Source organism: Astatotilapia calliptera, chromosome 23 (assembly GCF_964374335.1).
Source record: "Astatotilapia calliptera chromosome 23, fAstCal68.1, whole genome shotgun sequence".
NCBI classification, from domain to species: Eukaryota; Metazoa; Chordata; class Actinopteri; order Cichliformes; family Cichlidae; genus Astatotilapia; species Astatotilapia calliptera.
Genome location: NC_137443.1, coordinates 23,914,437 through 23,932,769, shown reverse-complemented (window position 1 = coordinate 23,932,769; position 18,333 = coordinate 23,914,437). Strand labels below are relative to the sequence as shown.

Sequence of the window (18,333 nt, the reverse complement as noted above, 5' to 3'; positions counted from 1 at the left end):
GTGATGAAACGTTTCTCCCACAAAACGCTACGTCCAGATGAACAACCTTCTGGGATGTCTGAAATAAAAAATGCTGCAAAAACATACATGCATAGTCATTTAAAAAGAACAGTACAGAGACATGTCAGCAAAGTGTGGTTAATTTAATAAAACACCACATCCATGCCGTCCTCGGGCTGGCTGTTCTCAAGGTTAAAGACTCAGAGAGGTTAGGCATACCTAACCCAGCAGGGACCACCAGCAGAGGTGAATATAATTTGGAGTTTCACCCCCTCAAAAAAGTTAATGCCTAGGTGCAGTGAAATTCTAATATCAGACTGGAAGCAGGATGGTTTTATTATGAAAAAGACATTAACGTGTGATAGTCCAGCACAATATTTCATAGACTTTAAAGGTTCCCTGTAATTTCCTAGATAATAATTATGTGGCTGTAAATTTACAGCAATATTCTGTTAAGGGGCTTAATTTGTTTCTAATTACTGCAAAGGAAGAAAAAGAATCTGTGTTCAAAGGAATTTTTTCAACAAATTAACTTTAATTAAGCAGTAACCTCTGTAAGTCGGAGCACAGAAGGTCAGTAGATATATCGTAAATAAAAATGTATGATTAAAGGAATCCATTCATTGTTGATTTCTAAGGGAACATCTACACAGGCATACATTCAGTAACCATCGCTCCTGTGCAGTTGCCCCCTGTGTTACCAAATGTAAGTTTATCATGTTATAAATGCTGATTGGTCATTAGAGAAACTCTTTTCCAATTATGGTAGCAGAGCTGAAAATGGTGCTTGATCTAATAGTACTGGCTGAACTAATAAGAGTTGAGGGTCCGCGGTTGCTTTGTTGAGCAGAGGTGAGGCCGTGCTGCCAAGAACCCCAACCTTTCTTTTACTTTATATTGTTTAGTTTCAGTTTGGTTTTTCCTAGTTTCAGTGTTAGTTTTAGTTGTTTTTTGTTGCTCATGAACACAACCGATCATGGTCATGTTCTCAAGTTCAAGCTGAGCATCAGAAACTGTTGTGATTTGCCACACCACCGTCTGTTTTACGCAGAATGTCTTGCTGTTGGCAGAGGTCAGAGGAGAATGACCATACTGCTTCCAGCTGACAGGAAGGGAACAGCAACTCAAATAACCACTCGTTTCAACCAAGTTATGCAGAAGAGCATCTCAACAGCAGCAGAAGACCACGCCGGGTGCAGCTCCTGTCAGATAAGATCAGGAAACTGAGGCTACAATTCACAGGGGCTCGTCAAAATTGGACAAAAGAAGATTAGAAAAACGTTGCATGGGCTGGTGAGTCTTGATTTCTGCTGCAACATTCACACGGTAGGGTCAAAATTAGGTGTGAACAACATGAAAACATGGATCAGCCTGCTTTCTATCAATTCAGTCTGCTGGTGGTGTAATAGTGTGGGGGATATGTTTTTAGAAAAAGTATAAAGTGGCCAATGAAAGCATTTGTAATGTGCGTGACATTTGTTAGGGGCAGATTTGATAGGTTCAGACTAGCAATTACAATGCAAACACTTGACGACATGCGGACATGCTGGTCTCGATAAATGTCCAGACTGTCTCGGTGCTTGTTGGACAAATTTGACCACACTGACCAAGACTAAAGCCGAGGACATTTCCCTATCCATAAATTATAAATTTAGTTTGTTTTATAAGCACACAATATTGTTTCTGTTTGTTTTTATTGTTATTTCATTTAAATACAATTTCTAATATTTTTAGCTTCTAGTGTCGTTTTAATGAATTATTATTGCTTTGGTCAGAAGTCTTGCAATTTCTTGACAATTTCCCCGCCTTAAATTGTCTTAATTACATAGACCAAGAAGTTTCCAAAAAGTAACAGAGTTATTATTAAATGTTTAATATTTTGCGCTCCATTATCTGTTAAACTTCTTAGTTTTCAAACACAAAGTGAACGAGCTCTTAGAGTAAAATCACGACGTCTTGCTGCTTAACGGCAGTTTTTCTGCAACATTTCTGCAACATTTATTTACATCACATATCAGCAGAATACAGTGTTACTCTTCACAGAAGATCAATAAAAAGACAAAAGTTTATCAGATGGCCCCGTCTCTGACACAGCTTTTTCAAATCTAGAAATAATAAACTCAAGTATGCCTTTCCTCTTGACGTTCTTGAACTGCAGTTTCTTGTCCTGCGCTCTCCTCGGGACCGTTAAAACCTTCACGTGTGGCATTAAAATACAGCGCCGGAGTGTCTGCATCGCCGTCCACAGCACATTCACCACAGAATAAATACGATACGGTACAGATAGCCAACGCAAGCAGCAAAACAAATATCCGTGATAAGAATAAATAGGCAAACAGATCATTTAGAGGCAAATATAAATGCAGAAATTTTCTAAAATGCTCATCTGAACACTGAAATATGAGAATCAAATCAGGTTTCAGTTATGAAATTTGTTTTACAGCATGCAGAGGGAACCGTGATTTTGGGGCCATGAAGGATACTTAAAGGGAAATATGACAGAGATCACCTGAAGCAAGTCTCGAGTGAGAATTTTATTTGTACTTATATTTTTTTCTTATTATTCTGCACTATGTAATATGAAGGTTATGAGACAATTTAATAGATCATTCTACACAGGAATATTAATGCCTACTAATAGTGCTTTATATCGCAGAAGCAACCCTATGATTGACAACGCAGAAACAAAGAGAAATGACGGTTGATAGTGGAGAATAAGCATAAATGTGAAAGGAAGGTGCGAGAGAGCTGGGAAACCTTCAACTTGTTGCCTCAGTCAATGTGCAGTCTTCACGGTAACATATGAGAAATAAAACTAAAGTTTGGCTTCGTAAGGTCAAATCTGTGTATTCAGAGCATAAACAGCTACAGCGTCGACAGGAAAATGAAACCAGCAGCGCCGTTTCAAACCGTAAGACCAGAAAATGAAAAAGCTCAAAAGTATTATAACCTCCACCAGCACTTTTTTTTTTTTACAGCATCTAATAACCAGAAAATAACTTGAGACCAGCTTCTTCACATAAACACTCCACTTCACAAAAAGCCAAAAGAGAAAAAAAAAAGAGAAAAGAAAGAAAAAAAAGGCGAGAGATGACTCAGCCGCATCCTCTTCAAACCCGAGCAATCAATGATTCACAAAGCTCTGTATGCTTTCACTTCTCCGGGGTTTCCGTGTCACTCTCAGCGGTTACGCCATCAATAACACTGACAGTTTTCCATAAAGCTGAGAAGCTACGAAGCCGATGTGGTGTCCAAATCTCCTCGTAAGGTCCAGACCCCGGGATGAACCTGTGGCAACAAAAAGCACATCGTATGTATTTGTTTAAAAAGAAAGAAAGAAAGAAAAAGAAAACACTATCTTAAAACAGTAACTTTGAAACCATTTCTGTGTGTGTTTAGTCTTTTCACCTTCATGCTAAATATCTCACAGCCAGTGAACTCAGGCAACACATACGATCCGACACTCGCTGTTTTGTTGAATTTTGGTTGAAATCAGGGCTTTGTGCACTCCACTCACATTCATTTATTAAAAGATGAGAAAAATTATTTGTTTAGGGCCTCCAAACTGTTGCAAAGCAGGAAAAGCAGTTATCACTGTAGAGAGCAGCATTAAGATTTCCCTTAGCTAATTTAAGAGTAATAGATTGAGGACATATGCTAATTTGCTTTCTAGTGCATATCAAATGAGACGATTGATACTAGTCTCACATCTGCCCATTACGTTTACAGCCAGATGGTAGTTAGCTCAGCTAATCACTGGAAAAAAGGGGAAAACAATCCCCCTCGCTCTGTCTAGAAGACAAGAGTCACCTACCTTCACTTCTAAAACTGTCAAAATGACATAACAAGACTTATTTGTTTAATCTGTTAAAGAAGCACAGTGTCCTTTGTCACCCAGGTCAGGTTCCTCTCATAGCTTCCAGGTTTTGTGCACAACTAAGACAACCTGTTGTGAGCTATAACTAAAGCAGGGGCGGGCAACTCCATGCCTAGAGGGCCGGTGTCCTGCAGGTTTTTGAATGAACACAGCTGATTTAAATGGCTAAATTACCTCCTCAACATTTCTTGAAGTTCTCCGGAGGCCTGGTAATGAACTAATCATGTGATTCAGGTGTGTTGACCCAGGGTGAGATCTAAAATCTGCAGGACACCGGCCCTCGAGGCCTGGAGTTGCCCACCTCTGAACTAAAGCATTAACTCACACTTGATCAGCTTTACCTAAAAGAGGGCCGACAAAAGGTCCTGTACCTAGTTTAGCTCCATCTCTCTGTGGTGAAGCTACAGGCTGAGCTCATACACTGTATATATAAGACGGATGGCCCACCATAACATTACCCAGTGATTTGTAGACTATCCATTGAGGCTTTGAGTTTGGTACTTCATCCCTTGCAGTACTGTCCATACCTTTAATCATGCTTAACTCGAAGCCAAGGAAAAACCAACCACATGGAGAGCAGTTGCTGGAGGTTGCTGATTTTTACCAGGAGAAATTGGTAGCAAAGAGGGTGCTGTGCCAAAACTTCCTTGAGATTGCTTTGGCTGCTAGCAGACTGCTGTTGATACCTGTGGTTTACACGGAAGATGCTGACCTGTCTGCAAACACTTACCAACTACTTCCCAATCTTTAGTAAAATTTGCAAAAGATGCAAACCAGACACAGAGAATCTTTGCCTTCAAAGTAAATGTTGTACCTTTTTGATGCAAGCAACACATTAAAAAAGGAGATACCTTTATTTGGTCATTGCATTTCTAGTTTCCATTGCATTATTTGTAGTTTTCCCACTGTTTGATTTGTTTGCAGCTAAGTCGGTGTCTCTCATGTCAGCTACTGACAATCCTGGCAAACGGCTAGTGACTAAAGCAATCAAAAGGAGACCTCTTTGAATGCTACCAACAAAAGCAATCATGATCTCACTGGTTGAGGAATACAGATTCTTCCCTTGGCACCGTTGGTTGCCAGATGGTTGCAGACTGGTCCCTAACTGAGGTTTTAATAAAACTGAAATGATGGAGTGTCAGAAAAATTAAGTTTTACTGAAAAGAAACAAACCAAAGCTTCTTTTTTTTTTCGGTGTGGGGGGGAGATGCTTTGAGCATGTGTATATCTGATTTAAAGGTACTCGGGGGACTGGCTTCCTTTTGCAGTGACCTTCACCAAGTGGCCATTCAAGGAACTGGGGTTTTTGTTACTTGGGCTTTATTTTAGAAGTAGAAGTTCAGCAGCAATAGATCACTGGCTCTGCAGTACGGAATATCCCTGTTTATATCACCTATTTATGGAAAAATATACTCCGCATGAATGATGGATGCACTTTCCTTGTGTGCAAGGTGAGAGCAAAGCAAAAGTGTCTGAAACCTGCATTTTTTTTTAATGGCCCCATGGGCAAATTTGTAAAAACCCTTTGGTCTTTGCAGAAATCTGTGGATAAATGTCTCTTGGCCCTGATTTGAGTAATTACTGTCGTGTTTGATAAGCTCAGTGCCTCAGTCATTTTGGGTCACACTGATTTAAAAAAACCCCAAAAAAACCCACATTAAATCTACCGTCTTATTATCCCCTCGCTTATGTGGTTTTAACACCATGCTTTCTTTTACAAACTTGACTTTAATTCTGATTGGAAAGGTAAATTCTTTTAAATGGTTTAGACAGAAAACAAACTGTACAGCGAAGTTGTGGCGGGAACATCATCTACGTCAGTAGGAGGAGCAGCAGTGCGAGCAGGAAAAGAAGAAGAGGCCGGTTCGTCTGCAGGGTGGTCGTTGCCGCCGAGTTGGTGGGACGCTTCCTCTTGGGGCCGTTGCAGAGTGGGGTGTTGCAGCAGGAGATGCAGACTGAATTCAACCTGCCGGTGCAGAACTGCTGGTAGCCAGAGGAGGCGATGAGGCAAGCCCCCGAGGATGCACACGATTTCCGATAATGTATCCCTGAAAATAATAATCAAGAGCTCTCTAAATGTTTCCAGTGTTCAAACAGAAAAAATAGTAAAAATAGTAAAAGAGATTCCAGTAGTTGGAAATGCATTTAACAAAAGTTGCAAAGAAATGTGGATTCATTGTCCCTGCTGTAATAAGATTGCTTAGACTCAACTTATAAGAGCTGCAGTACTTTATTGTCCTATTTGGACTTTGAAAGTACTGATTTCCTGTCTCCTTTTATTAACTAACGTTGTGCGGTGAGGGACAATTTGTTTCTGCGATGTGTTGGAAAAATGCTTTTTATTCACTCTGCACTTTCTGACTTCTTTATCAAGTAACCTTTCTCTATCTGGTACCTATTGCTGTTATTTGTTATGTTTTTCTACGGTATGCTTGATATAGGAAGCATTTTGTCATCTATGTGGTATTGTTACTGTATTATTCATGTGGTTGTTTCTGTTGTCTGCAAATGAAACATTCCTTTGCTGTGTGGATTAAATCAAATTCAGATAAATTCAATTTCTGCAGCAGGGAGTTCCATTAAGTGGAAAGGCAGGAAAAATGTGCATCTTAGCATTTTTTCCCCTTGATAGTGCTTGTTTGGTATGTGGTAATAAGGCACATGTTTCTACAGAACTGCTTCTCTGTCTGTCAAGGTAAAGCCTAAAATTACTATCTGAGGAAATGCTATGAGGGATCAATGTTTTACTCAAGGACACCACGCAAGGCTACTTTGTTGCAAGCACTGAACCTATAAACTTCCAATTATAAGACACTTCATCAAGCCACGTGCTGTCTGAGATTTGACAACTAATAGGAAAAATCTGATAAGCCAATCAATGATAACTTTGTTATCTGAAGGGACTTTTGCAGGTAGCTGCAAACATAATATTGACAGTCTGTAAAAATAAAGAATATTTTTACTTCAAATACTAGGCTGCAAACATGTTAGGGAAAGCAAATGCACAATACCGTGTAAAGATGGAGTAGTTGAAAAATAAACATCCCCAAATTTAGTAAAAATTGAGCAAAAAACAGATTACAGTCACTAATGTTGGTTTAATTTCTGTTTTGCATAATATCAGAAATTAAACTGATATTAATATATATATAATAACATAATTGTTAAGGCAGAAAAAACATTTACACAATAAAATGATAATTAATGATGTGCTTTAGCCTTGGATTAATTATATTAATATCAGTACTACAACGGAAGATTTTTCTTTTTTTTTTTAAAAATCGAGCTATATGTAAACACCAAAATCCAACAAAGAACAGGTTACTGTTGACAGTTGTAACTCAGATTCTAATAGCATTTTGCACAAGCTCCCACTCGGGTCTTTAAATAAGAGTGAACAAAGCAAACTGATAGCTAATGACTGTTTGGGCCTTAGAAGCAATGTTACAAAAATATGTTTGATACTAGGTTAATTAATATCTAGATTAAATAAAAATACATTTGTTACATGGAAGAAATTGAACTAAAGGAACAGGACTGAATAAAACTGAAAATGTTTTTTTTCCCAACACTATAATAGAAAAGACTTTTAGAAGAACTAGCCGTTGTCTGTGCACATCTTTTGATTATGTTAGCTGGGGATGCTAAAGTGTAAACGTCCTCAAAATGTAATGAAAATCACGTTAATAATTTCTGTTTAGAAACTGAGAGCACCTTGGATCTTTCACAGCTCTTTAAATAAGATTTAACTCAACAACCTTAAAGTTAATGATGAGCTTTGGTCTTTGAAGAAATGCTATGCTAATACTTTTCATACTTGGCTATGCTAGTTAGCCAAACAGATGTTAGCAGATAAATACACAGATAAATGTACAGATAAATATTTTATGGAAGCTTGATTTTGCTACTGAATTTTAATTATTTAGTTTTACCATCAATAAATTAAAATGTTAGATAGCATCTCAAAAAAAAAAATAACTTGAAATTTCGAATTAGATATGCCAAAATTTTAACTTGAAATTTTAAGATACTCAGTAAGTTCAAATTTTGAGATAGCTCAAAATAATATTCTGGTGCACAAAACAAATTAAACTTCCTACCTTATACTGCTCTGGATGTGAAATAAAAGTTCAAACGCTACACCCGTATTGTGGTTGTATCCACTTTTCCTTTTATTATTTCATATTTATACATTTTTAGACAATAAATGGAGGTTTGTTAATCTTTTTTTGCATTTTCTACCACATGACCCCTGGTAGGTTTCCTAGTTTGGAATTTTAAAAAAATGTCTGCTTAAAAAATTGTCCCACCTCTTTTCCAAACTGTCAGTTTTTTTCACTCTATAGACTGAGCTATTTTATTTCTTGTAAGGCGGCACAAAACTAATCTAATCTCAGTGGCAGCTGAATGAAAGCCTCTTGTCTTTGACAAATGAGCTGAATGAAGTAGTTTCAGTCAGCTGGGGTTTTGGATCAGCAAAACAACATCACAATACAAATAAGGCTTATGTGAAAACGAGCCTGCAAATTAAAAAAAAAAAGCAATGGATGGGAACGTTTATGTAGGTTTACAACTGGAACATTTTTACACACTGTACCACAGCCCAGTGTCCCCTCTGTGATACCGAGTCCTACACCAGAGTCAGCCTACACATCAGTCAGTGCTTCTCTTTTCCTTCAAAGCAGAGCAAAGGAACTAAATTACAGATAACAATATCTATTTCACTGAAAATCACAGGAGATTGCTCTTTTGGACCAGTCAATAAGACACAACGATTAACAGGTATTTTGGGATGGAAGAAGTTGGGTATCCTTGGGTACTTTCTTTTTTGTCACTAATGACAGAGAAAATTACACACATCTGCAAACATCACAGTTAATTTAAAGAGTTGTTTATGTAGGCTCCACTTACGTGACTCGAAAATAAAAGTCATGCTACGACCAAAACGAGCGTAGTCAATTACGGCAGCCTCACCTAAATGGCAGAGAAGAAAACTTAAGAAGTCACGTTCTCTCTGAGCGATGTGTTTTCAGTTTCATCTCTGGTTTCCAGACGGTCACCTTCCTTCTTTCTACTGATAAACAGAAACTCTATCTTTGTACTTTTGGCTGGCTCAGACTGTGCATTAATCCCAGTCTCTCAACCTTTATGGACTCTGTTCTGGAGCGCGTAAAGGAATGAGAAAACCAAGAAAGACATTCCTCCATCAAGCATACATAATTCTGTAATCTCTGTAACGTTGGGGCCTCTACTGAGGCATTGCCAGACTTCATGAGCTAACAACGAGAAGCGGCTTACCATCAGATTTGACCAGCACCTCCTTCTGGCACATGTCCTGTACGTTGACGGTACAGTTGACGATGTACTCTGGCGTGGAGCAGTCATTGTGCTTCATCTCCTCACACTGGTAGCACTGAATCTGAAGGGTATCTCCTGCCACACAGAGTGGAAGCAGAAATGTTCAGTTATTGCAGGACTTTTTTTGTTTCCCGCCCTACAGAGTTCTTCACATGGATAATCAATCCTCCCATCACAGCTTGATAAGCAAAGGAATGCGTTTAACATTTGTTTTTTTGTCAAATGTCAAAAGCGCGGAGCTTAAAAACTTGGCTAGATTTTTTTATCTTGTGAAGAAAATGAGAAAGATAGGCCTAGCCACTGTTTCCAAGAGGTTTGCAAACTCAAGATTAGCAGCAGGTGGAATCTTAGCTTCCAGAGAGATCGATTGAATAAACTTTGATATTACTTATTGATACTTTAAAGACTTAAAAATATGCCCATAAGCTGCATTCTTCTATTATGCACCACTGAGTGATAATGAATGATGCTCTGTGATTAATGTGACTGTGCAAAGCTATGAAATTTCAAGCAATATGATTTTTTAATTTTCCAATCATTACCTAAAACTTGAATCTAGCGTTTGAGTCCATCAAACGATCAGAAAAAGTGTTTACTGAGGTCGTAAACCAAGGAGAGTGTGTACAATCTGAAAAGCAAAAGCAGACACCCCCTGCCGGCCATTAAATTAAGTCACTTGGTCCACGAGTATTGCCTGCCTTTAAACTCATTTTCAGGTGTTTTGTTTTTTTTTCTCTCCTCCCCCCCTTCTCACCGTCTCTTCTCCCCTTTGGTTTTCTTTCTCTCCCTCTCTTTCTTTAATTCTTTCTCCCTGTCCTATTCCCCAGTCATGTCTGTCCCGTTTGTAGCAACCGAAAATAAAATAAATTCATACTTATAATAAAGGTCAATCAAATGGACCAATATGGCAAGGCCATGATGATCCAAATCAAATCAAATCACTTTTATTGTCACATCACATGTGCAGGTACATTGGTACAGTACATACGAGTGAAATTCTTGTGTGCGAGCTTCACAAGCAACAGAGTTGTGCAAAATACAATAACATAAACAGGCAAAATACAAGAATGGCTACATCTGAAACTAATAAATATATGTACAATATATAATAGTATATGCATTTCTGGATGTGTATACTAAATGTTTTCCACATGTGTGTGTGTGTGTGTGTGTATACACATATTTTACAATTTAAATAGAGTAAACAATAAAATAAAATATATAAAATATACAGAGTTGAATATGTGCAAAACAGTGGCATTACTGTACAGTATGGAGTGCATAATGTTGAAGTTCCAGTAGTGAAGCTGAGGTGTCTATGACGTGTTCAGCAGTCTGATGGCCTGATGGAAAAAGCTGTCTCTCAGTCTGCTGGTTCGGGACCGGATGCTGCAGAACCTCCTTCCTGATGGAAGTAGTCTGAACAGTTTATGGCTGGGGTGACTGGAGTCCTTGATGATCCTCCCCGCTTTCCTCAGGCACCGCTTCCTGTAGATGTCTTGGAGGGAGGGAAGCTCACCTCCAATTATCTGTTCAGAGCACCGCACTACTCGCTGGAGAGCTTTGCAGTTGTAAAATTGGTAAAATAAATCCACTTGGCATCTTTCTTGGCCTTAAGACAACAATTCTGATGGCTAAAGATCCAAACGGGACACAAAAAAACAAACAAACAAAAAAAACTCATTTTCAGTCCCAGTTTAACTTAACAACGAGTGTCTACAGCCACCTGTAAAACACGGTGGAGGCTCTGTCATGGTTTGGGGCAGCATTTCAGCCAGTGGTGTTAGAGATCTTGTCAAAATGAATATATTTTGAACACAGAAAACTACCGTCAGATTTTGATCCGCCATGCAAAACCATCTGGAAAGTGTCTAATTGGCAACAGCTACATTTATTTGATTGACTGGCCTCTCCAGAGCCTGGACCTGAGTGACTCAGACAACAGGGTTTTTCACACCTCCCCCTCCTCTCAGTGGCGTTATGCACCATAGCAACTGGCCACCACAGGTGTGTGGTGATGTCACCCTTTCTCCCTCACTGTAAACCTAATCATGGCTGATCCTGTGAGTGTGTACGGGCTTCAGCCTGTCCTCTTCAAACAGCAGCTTTAAAGCAAGTCAGGATAGGCGTTATTCGTCATATGAACAGCACAGGTGACGACTGATGAAGTTTGCCAGACTTTTCTCAAGTTTGAAGCTGCTCTTCACAGGACTATTTTTCTTGGATTATTGATAATTGTTCACAGTATCTGTGAATCAGGGCTGTGTGTTTATTTCATCCCCTGTGTTCTCCCAGAGTTGAGCAATAGATGCTTGTACAGATTTTAGCACATATACCATTTGTTCAACGGTATATTTGCTCCAAACATGACTAATGGCGCTCCACGAGAGCGCTCTGTCATCTTTTTATCTCCCGCTGGGTGTTTTGACTTTACGCCTACAAGCAGATGGACAGTGACAAGGTCTCCTGACTGCACGAAGCACATAAAAGCACATGTTTTTCTTTGCTCTCTTTTATTGGATGTCTCGAGTGTCAGCAGAGAGGTTATAAATTCACACAGAATAAGCCGTAAAGAAAACACATCAGCAAAGCTCAGAGTGGCTGTTCTTAATTCCCTGGTAACCCGTGGATTTTATAGCTGATAAAACTCCATTTACAACACAAAGCTGCCGCGTTAAATGTAATCTGCCAGTGCATAGATGACCCATCTGCATCCTCATCCCTGAGGTACTAAAACCAGAGTCCAGATTGCTACGGCAACCTCTTGTAAATATACAAATGCACTTTTATGTGGGTTTTTGCCAATTTCATCTGCCGCTTTTTTTAACTTACCAGCAGAGGCACCTGCAGACCCCACAGGAGCTGTTCAAAGACCTACTCGGTCCTCATTTTTCAAATAAATCATTCTGTTCTTTGCATGTTCTCTGTGGAGCGTTAAAAGATCAGCTCTAATTTAAAAGGTGGACTGGACTCCGTCAGTCATTGCAGATGCAGCAGACATATTTCTTTTGCAGTCATCAAGCTAAATCGTGAGGATTAATTTGAAATACATATATTCAGCCTTTATTTTGAAAGAGCACCATAGGCCTTTATTAACTTTTATACTGTATGAGAAAAAATGAGCCCAGAAATCACAAAAATATTTATTCTTCTCCTATTGCCAGAAACCTTGAGATGCCTCATGCTCTGCAGAGATCTGCTCAAACCGTGAGGCAAAAAGAAAGCGAGTGTAAGTAAACATATGAATTAGACATCACAGTGCCCACAATGACGTTGTAGTCCTGTTTAAGTGACTGCTACGGTTGGAAATCAGATGATCTACAGACTCAGTGCCACCTCTCTGCATCATAACTAAAAGCAAAGTCTATAAATTTATATAATCAAATCTCAGCATTTTTCATCAGATCACTGCGTATGCTCACTTACTGCTCCATGCTAGGATATCTTCATCAGAGCAGCTCAAAAATCCATCCCTGCAGAAACGCCTGCTCTAAACATCCCACTCAAGCTTATAGATATCACTGGTGCAATCATTTAAATGGCAGCAAGCATTCACCTCCAACTTTAAAGGTCCTCATATCATATCCACCACCACAACACCACCCTAAAACATTTAAACCAAGCAAAACCTGCAGACTCCTGAAATCAGGACACCAGAGCAGCATCCAGCTCCCGAGCTCTGCTCATCACTTCTAGAAAACTGCTTCAAATCCCCCGTTTTCTTAGTTCCGCTAAAGAAAACAGACCACAAACCACATCCTTTTTGCTACTTCTATATCGCCATCCTCTGAACTCCAATCACCTGACGCACTTCAGAACAACTAAATACTATCAGCGCGATGTGGCAGAAAGTCATGCAGCAGCGGGAACAAGCGGCTCGCACTTTTAAAGGGCGTCATTGGCGTGGATCTGTGTTACTATTGTTCCCACTTTGCTCCAAAATGAGCTCGGGGTGTGTGAGGTGTGGGGTGGGGAGGGGGGCACTCCTTCTCCAAAACCATAAATCCTTCCTGCTGTTTCTCCACTTATCTAAAAACATCTGGAAAGATTCTCTTTTTTTATTCTTTATCTATTGGCACAAAGACGAGTCTCCAAAATGTTACACCGGCTATAAAGTAAAGTTCATCTCGACTGGCTCTAAACGAAGTCTGCATTTCCTCTCTGTGCGTGGACATGACTTCTATCATCATACGAGACCACTGCGGTCTCCCCAAAGTTGCACCTACCCGCATCGAGGAGGACTCCGAGCAAAGTCGCGAAAACGAGCAGACGCATTCTCTCCCAAATGATGCTCGGAGGGGAAACATGAAGAGAAGAAGAATGGGGGGACAAACACGCGTGGACTCCCTGAGGTTGTTATAAGACAAGGAGGTCGACCCGCCGCAGAGGCAGCCCGGACTCGGATCCGCTCATCCTCCCGGCTGACTGAAGTGACAGCGAAGAAAAAGAGAGAGAGGGGAGGAGAAGTAGTAGAAGAAGAAGCTCCTGCCCGCAAAGTGCGCGTCTCCTCTCCACGCAGCGCGACTGGAGACAGATCCGGAGCGCAGAAATCATAAAGCGCAGCCACGTGACTGGAGCGCACAGTTGGCGTTTCCATTTCTCATCCTGTGCCCGCGCACTAATTGCGCATCATTACTTGTTATCCTCTCACCGTGACTCTTTCTCGGCGCTGGCGTGTGGATTTGGATAACAAATAAAATCCCCCGTGCGCAAAACTTGGATTGGCGCGTTTTGGTGCTTCCTAACAGCTCGCCAGAATATTTCAGTGAATGGAGTCCGTAGCCCCCGCAAAGGGAAACACTTTCCCCTCGTCTGCTTTTAAGATCTTTCAGTCACGTCAGACTCTCAGTGGCCTGGATCACATAGCACGCGACGTGTATGTTTTTTAATGGCGTAAATAGTCCGCGTGCAGACGCACATTTTAATATTAATTAATGTAACTGAGTCAGCTCTAAGGTGGGGTGGAGGGCCACGGTGCGTTTACTATTACTCTTATTCACGCCATGTAATCGCCATGAACTTATTAATGACGTATCATGTGATCATTTTACTTTGGAAAATAAAAGATGTAATGTGAACATTTTTATCTGCGCGCGCGTGTGTGTCACTGAATGCATTTAACTCCGTTTTATTTATATCGCACCAAACAATCACTTTACACCGTGAAGTAAAGACCCTACACTAATAGATTGATTTATCTATTGATAATTATCACTGAATCACTGTAACTGTACCTGCCTGTGTGCACTGAGCTAAACTTTGTTATTTAAGTAACGTCTGTCAGTTCAAACTACACAGAGCAGAAAAATGTTATCTTTACAATTAAATTAACTCAGGCAATCCATCTTTAAAAACAAAAAACAACAACAAAAAAAAAAACGACAACAACAACTATCATCTAGTTTTGGATTCTAAGTACGTACACAGAATACTCAGAGGAGAAGATTGTGCCATCGCTGTTGCTCCAGTGTTTCCCTCCGCTGCAGGTGTTGGGGTCCTGAGCTTATTAATCTGTGCTCAATACACCTGTGAACACCACTGTTGGTGAACATGTGGCAAATTAAGTCATCAACTACTTCATTAGGTCCACCTGTTTAATGCAAATATCTAATTGGCCAATCACATGGCAGCAACTCGAGGCCCTCAGGCACAGCCTGCTGAGGTTCAAACTGAGCATCAGGATGGAGAAGAAAGGTGATTTAAGTGTGAATGTGTCATGGTTGTCGGTCTGAGTGTTGGGATTTCCCCACACAACTATCTTTAGGCTTTAATAATAATAATAATAATAATAATAATAATAATAATAATAATAATAATAATAATAATAATAATAATAATAATACATTTTTATTTATGAGCGCCTTTCAAGTCACCCAAGGACACTTTATAATAGGATAAAACACTTAGTAAAACAATGGGAGAATAAGAACAATAAAACAAAAGCACAAGATAAAATGAACAAACAGTGGATTCACAGTGAATATGCAGATTTGAACAGATGAGTTTTGAGTTGGGATTTAAACTGGGGGAGAGAACCAATGTTTCTTATTTCTGGGGGCAGAGAGTTCCACAGCCTGAGAGCAGAGCAGCTGAAAGCTCTGCTTCCCATGGGGGTGAGGCGGAAGGAAGGTACAGCAAGCTGGATAGAAGAAGAAGAACGAAGTGAACGGTCAGAACAGGTAGTGGTTAACAGGTCAGAAAGGTAAGGAGGAGCGAGGTTATGAATGGCCTTGAAGGTGAGCAGAAGAAGTTTGAATATTATCCGGAATTTCACAGGGAGCCAGTGAAGTTCCTGAAGAACAGGGGTGATGTGCTGGTAGGAGGGGTTCTGGTGATAATGCGAGCAGCAGAGTTCTGAAGCAGTGGAAGCTTATGGAGGGATTTTTGGGGGAGACCATGCAGAAGAGAATTGCAGTAGTCAATACGGGAGGTAACAAGACTGTGGACAAGAATGGACGTAGACTGGGTGGAAAGAGAAGGAAGCAATCTTAATGCTGCGTAGATGGAAGTAGGCAGAACGGGTGAGATTGTTGATGTGAGATTTATAGGAAAGTGAACTGTCTAGGATGACACCAAGGCTCTTAACCTGAGGAGAAGGGAAAACTGTGGAGTTATCGATGGTGAGTGAGAAATGGTTCGCCTTCAAAAGGTTGGATTTGGTGCCAATAAGGAGGATCTCAGTTTTATCCTCATTACAGAGAATGTGCTGTAAAAGAGACAATATCCAGTGAGCAGCAGTTCTCTCAGTTAGAATTCTTTGTTGTTGACCAGCCTGGTTCAAGCTGGTAAAAACAGGCAATACTAACTAAACTAACCACTTTTTACAACTACAGTATGCAGAAGAGCATTTCAACAGGAGCAGAGGGTCACTCCTGACTAGAGATGGACATCAGATATTAGGTATCGGTATCGGTCCGATACTGACCTAAATTACTGGATCGGATATCGGAGAGAAATAAAAAAATGTAATCCGATCCATTAAATATAAAAAAAAGCACCTCACAAAACTTGCGACATGGCGTAACTCGGCTCATAACCGTAGCATGTCGGAGCAGTGTGCTCAAGTGATAAAGAGGCTGTGTGTATTTGAAGCCTGCTACCAAACCAGGGTTTCATCTCTGAGAAGGTTATCCCAGAGAGAAGTAAAGCAAGTGTGTAAGTCCATCTCTGAATGTTTGTAAAGCATTCCCGCGTTAAGCTTAACAACCAATACCTGGAGCAACTGCATCTTCTTGCTGCTACTTCAATCGTGAAACTGCTTAATGATCAGCTGATCGGCTTTTCTGTGCGACTCCTTCTCTCTTCTTTGTTTTTGGCCCACTTCGGGCCAGAAAGAGGAAACCAGCGGCTGAACAACAGCAGCACATTTAAGCTTGATAAGCTGTTGTTAGAATTTATTTAATATTACTTTCTACTCGAGGATCTTTTGCAGCTGACGGCTGGTAACTGTCCAGGGGCGGATCTAGCAAAGTTTAGCCAGGGGGGCCGACAGGGCATGAACAGGGAAGAGGGGGCACAAAGACATACTTTTCTTTCTTATTCTCATTTAAAATGTCTAGCTTTTAATCAATAACTATCTGAATCTTACACCCAAAGTCCATTACTGTATATAGTAACTGTTAAGTCTAATATACCCTAGTAAGCTATATTACTTTTTCCTTTGGGAAGATACCATCTGTGCAGTCTGCAGTTCTGTTGAAGGAAGATATTGAATCTATTTAATTATTTTTCAAAAATAATTTATTTCTGTGCATTTTTTTTCCCACACTGCATCAAATTAAAGTTGATTACGTCGATTAAGCATCATGAGGTGGAGGGTGGGTGGTTCCCTATTTTTTTTTGCTGGGAGTTTGCAACCCTATTAGTTAGGTTGCTTAAGATTTCTGCTAAGTACTCTTTAAAATACCAGAATAGGAAGGATGTAGTAGGTTTAAGTTTATTAGATTGATCAGTATTGCTGAACTATGAAATATTTTTTTTTTACATACAGGTATAACAGAATAGCTATAGTGTTGTTGTTTGTTTAAACTTGAGTATGAACTTATACAAAATGCAGCAAGATATTAAAAAACAGTTTTATTGATTAAAAACACTATATCGGATTCATATCGGTATCGGCACATATCCAAATTTATGATATCGGTATCGGTATCGGACATAAAAAAAGGGGTATCGTGCCATCTCTACTCCTGACATCAACCAAGAGTCGTCTTATTCTTCTTCTCTAAAAACAGGAAACTGAGGCTACAATTCAAATTCACCAAAACTGCATAACAGAAGATTGGAAAAATCTTGCCTGGTCTGATGAGTATCAATCGCTGCTGCTACCTTCAGATGTTTTCAGAATTTGGCATAGACATTAAAACATGGATCCATCCTGCCTCGTATTAGTGCTGCTGGTGTCTGCTTCCAGCAGGATAACACACCATGTCACAAGCTTAGATCATCTCAAACTGGTTTCTTGAACATGATAATGAGTTCAGTGTTCTCCACAGTCGCCAGATCTCAGTCCTATAGAGCGCCTTTAGGATGCTAGATGGACAAATCTGCAGCAACTCAGCGATGACATCAAGTCTATAATAGACCAAAATCTTTGAGGAATAAAGGGACACATCAGTACTAGAAGTGGCAAAGCCAGCGTTTGTATACGAGGACAGCAAGGTGGCTGTCTGAAAGTGCTAGCAGAGGATGGTTTTGATCCATCGACCACTGCGTTATGGGCCCAGCACGCTTAGGCTGCGCCACTCTGCTGGACAGCACCCCAGATGGGACTCGAACCCACAATCCCTGGCTTTTAGGAGGCCAGTGCCTTATCCATTGGGCCACTGGGGCTGCACACAGGAGCTAGCAGGTACAAGCAAGGTTTAACTTTAAAGGACACTTAGACATGTTAGTGTTTGTGTGCCTGATTATTAACCCATGAAGACTTTTATAATCACTTGATTACTGCTCCATTTTATTATTTGCAGCAATTGACGTTAGCTTTGGCTTCCGGACCGTTTGCACGTCTCTGAAACTCACTTTGAGAACTTGAACTACTTTTCAGTTTTTGAGTCATATTTTCAGTGCTGTGAAAATCCATTAAGTTCTGCACTTTG

At 40.1% G+C, this 18,333-nt stretch overlaps 1 protein-coding gene and 1 non-coding gene across 3 annotated transcripts; both read right to left on the bottom strand.

Annotated features, from left to right (window-relative positions):
* Positions 1 to 1,968: 1,968 nt before the first annotated feature.
* On the bottom strand, positions 1,969 to 14,006 carry LOC113016729 (ly6/PLAUR domain-containing protein 1). 2 transcript variants are annotated; one of them, XM_026159789.2, is made up of 5 exons: positions 13,462 to 13,808; positions 9,176 to 9,310; positions 8,789 to 8,851; positions 5,665 to 5,925; positions 1,969 to 3,288 (listed from the first exon to the last, which is right to left on the bottom strand). In XM_026159789.2, the coding sequence occupies exons 1-4, from the start codon at positions 13,508 to 13,510 to the stop codon at positions 5,690 to 5,692; spliced, it is 483 nt and encodes a 160-aa protein (XP_026015574.1). In that variant the 5' UTR covers positions 13,511 to 13,808; the 3' UTR covers positions 1,969 to 3,288; positions 5,665 to 5,689. The 2 variants fall into 2 exon arrangements, with proteins under 2 accessions (XP_026015574.1, XP_026015575.1); XM_026159790.2 differs by lacking the exon at positions 8,789 to 8,851 and having other exon boundaries at positions 13,462 to 14,006.
* Positions 14,007 to 17,992: 3,986 nt separating this feature from the next.
* Positions 17,993 to 18,067, bottom strand: trnar-ccu (transfer RNA arginine (anticodon CCU)). The gene has a single exon. It is a non-coding gene; the product is annotated as a tRNA-Arg (tRNA).
* Positions 18,068 to 18,333: the final 266 nt, after the last annotated feature.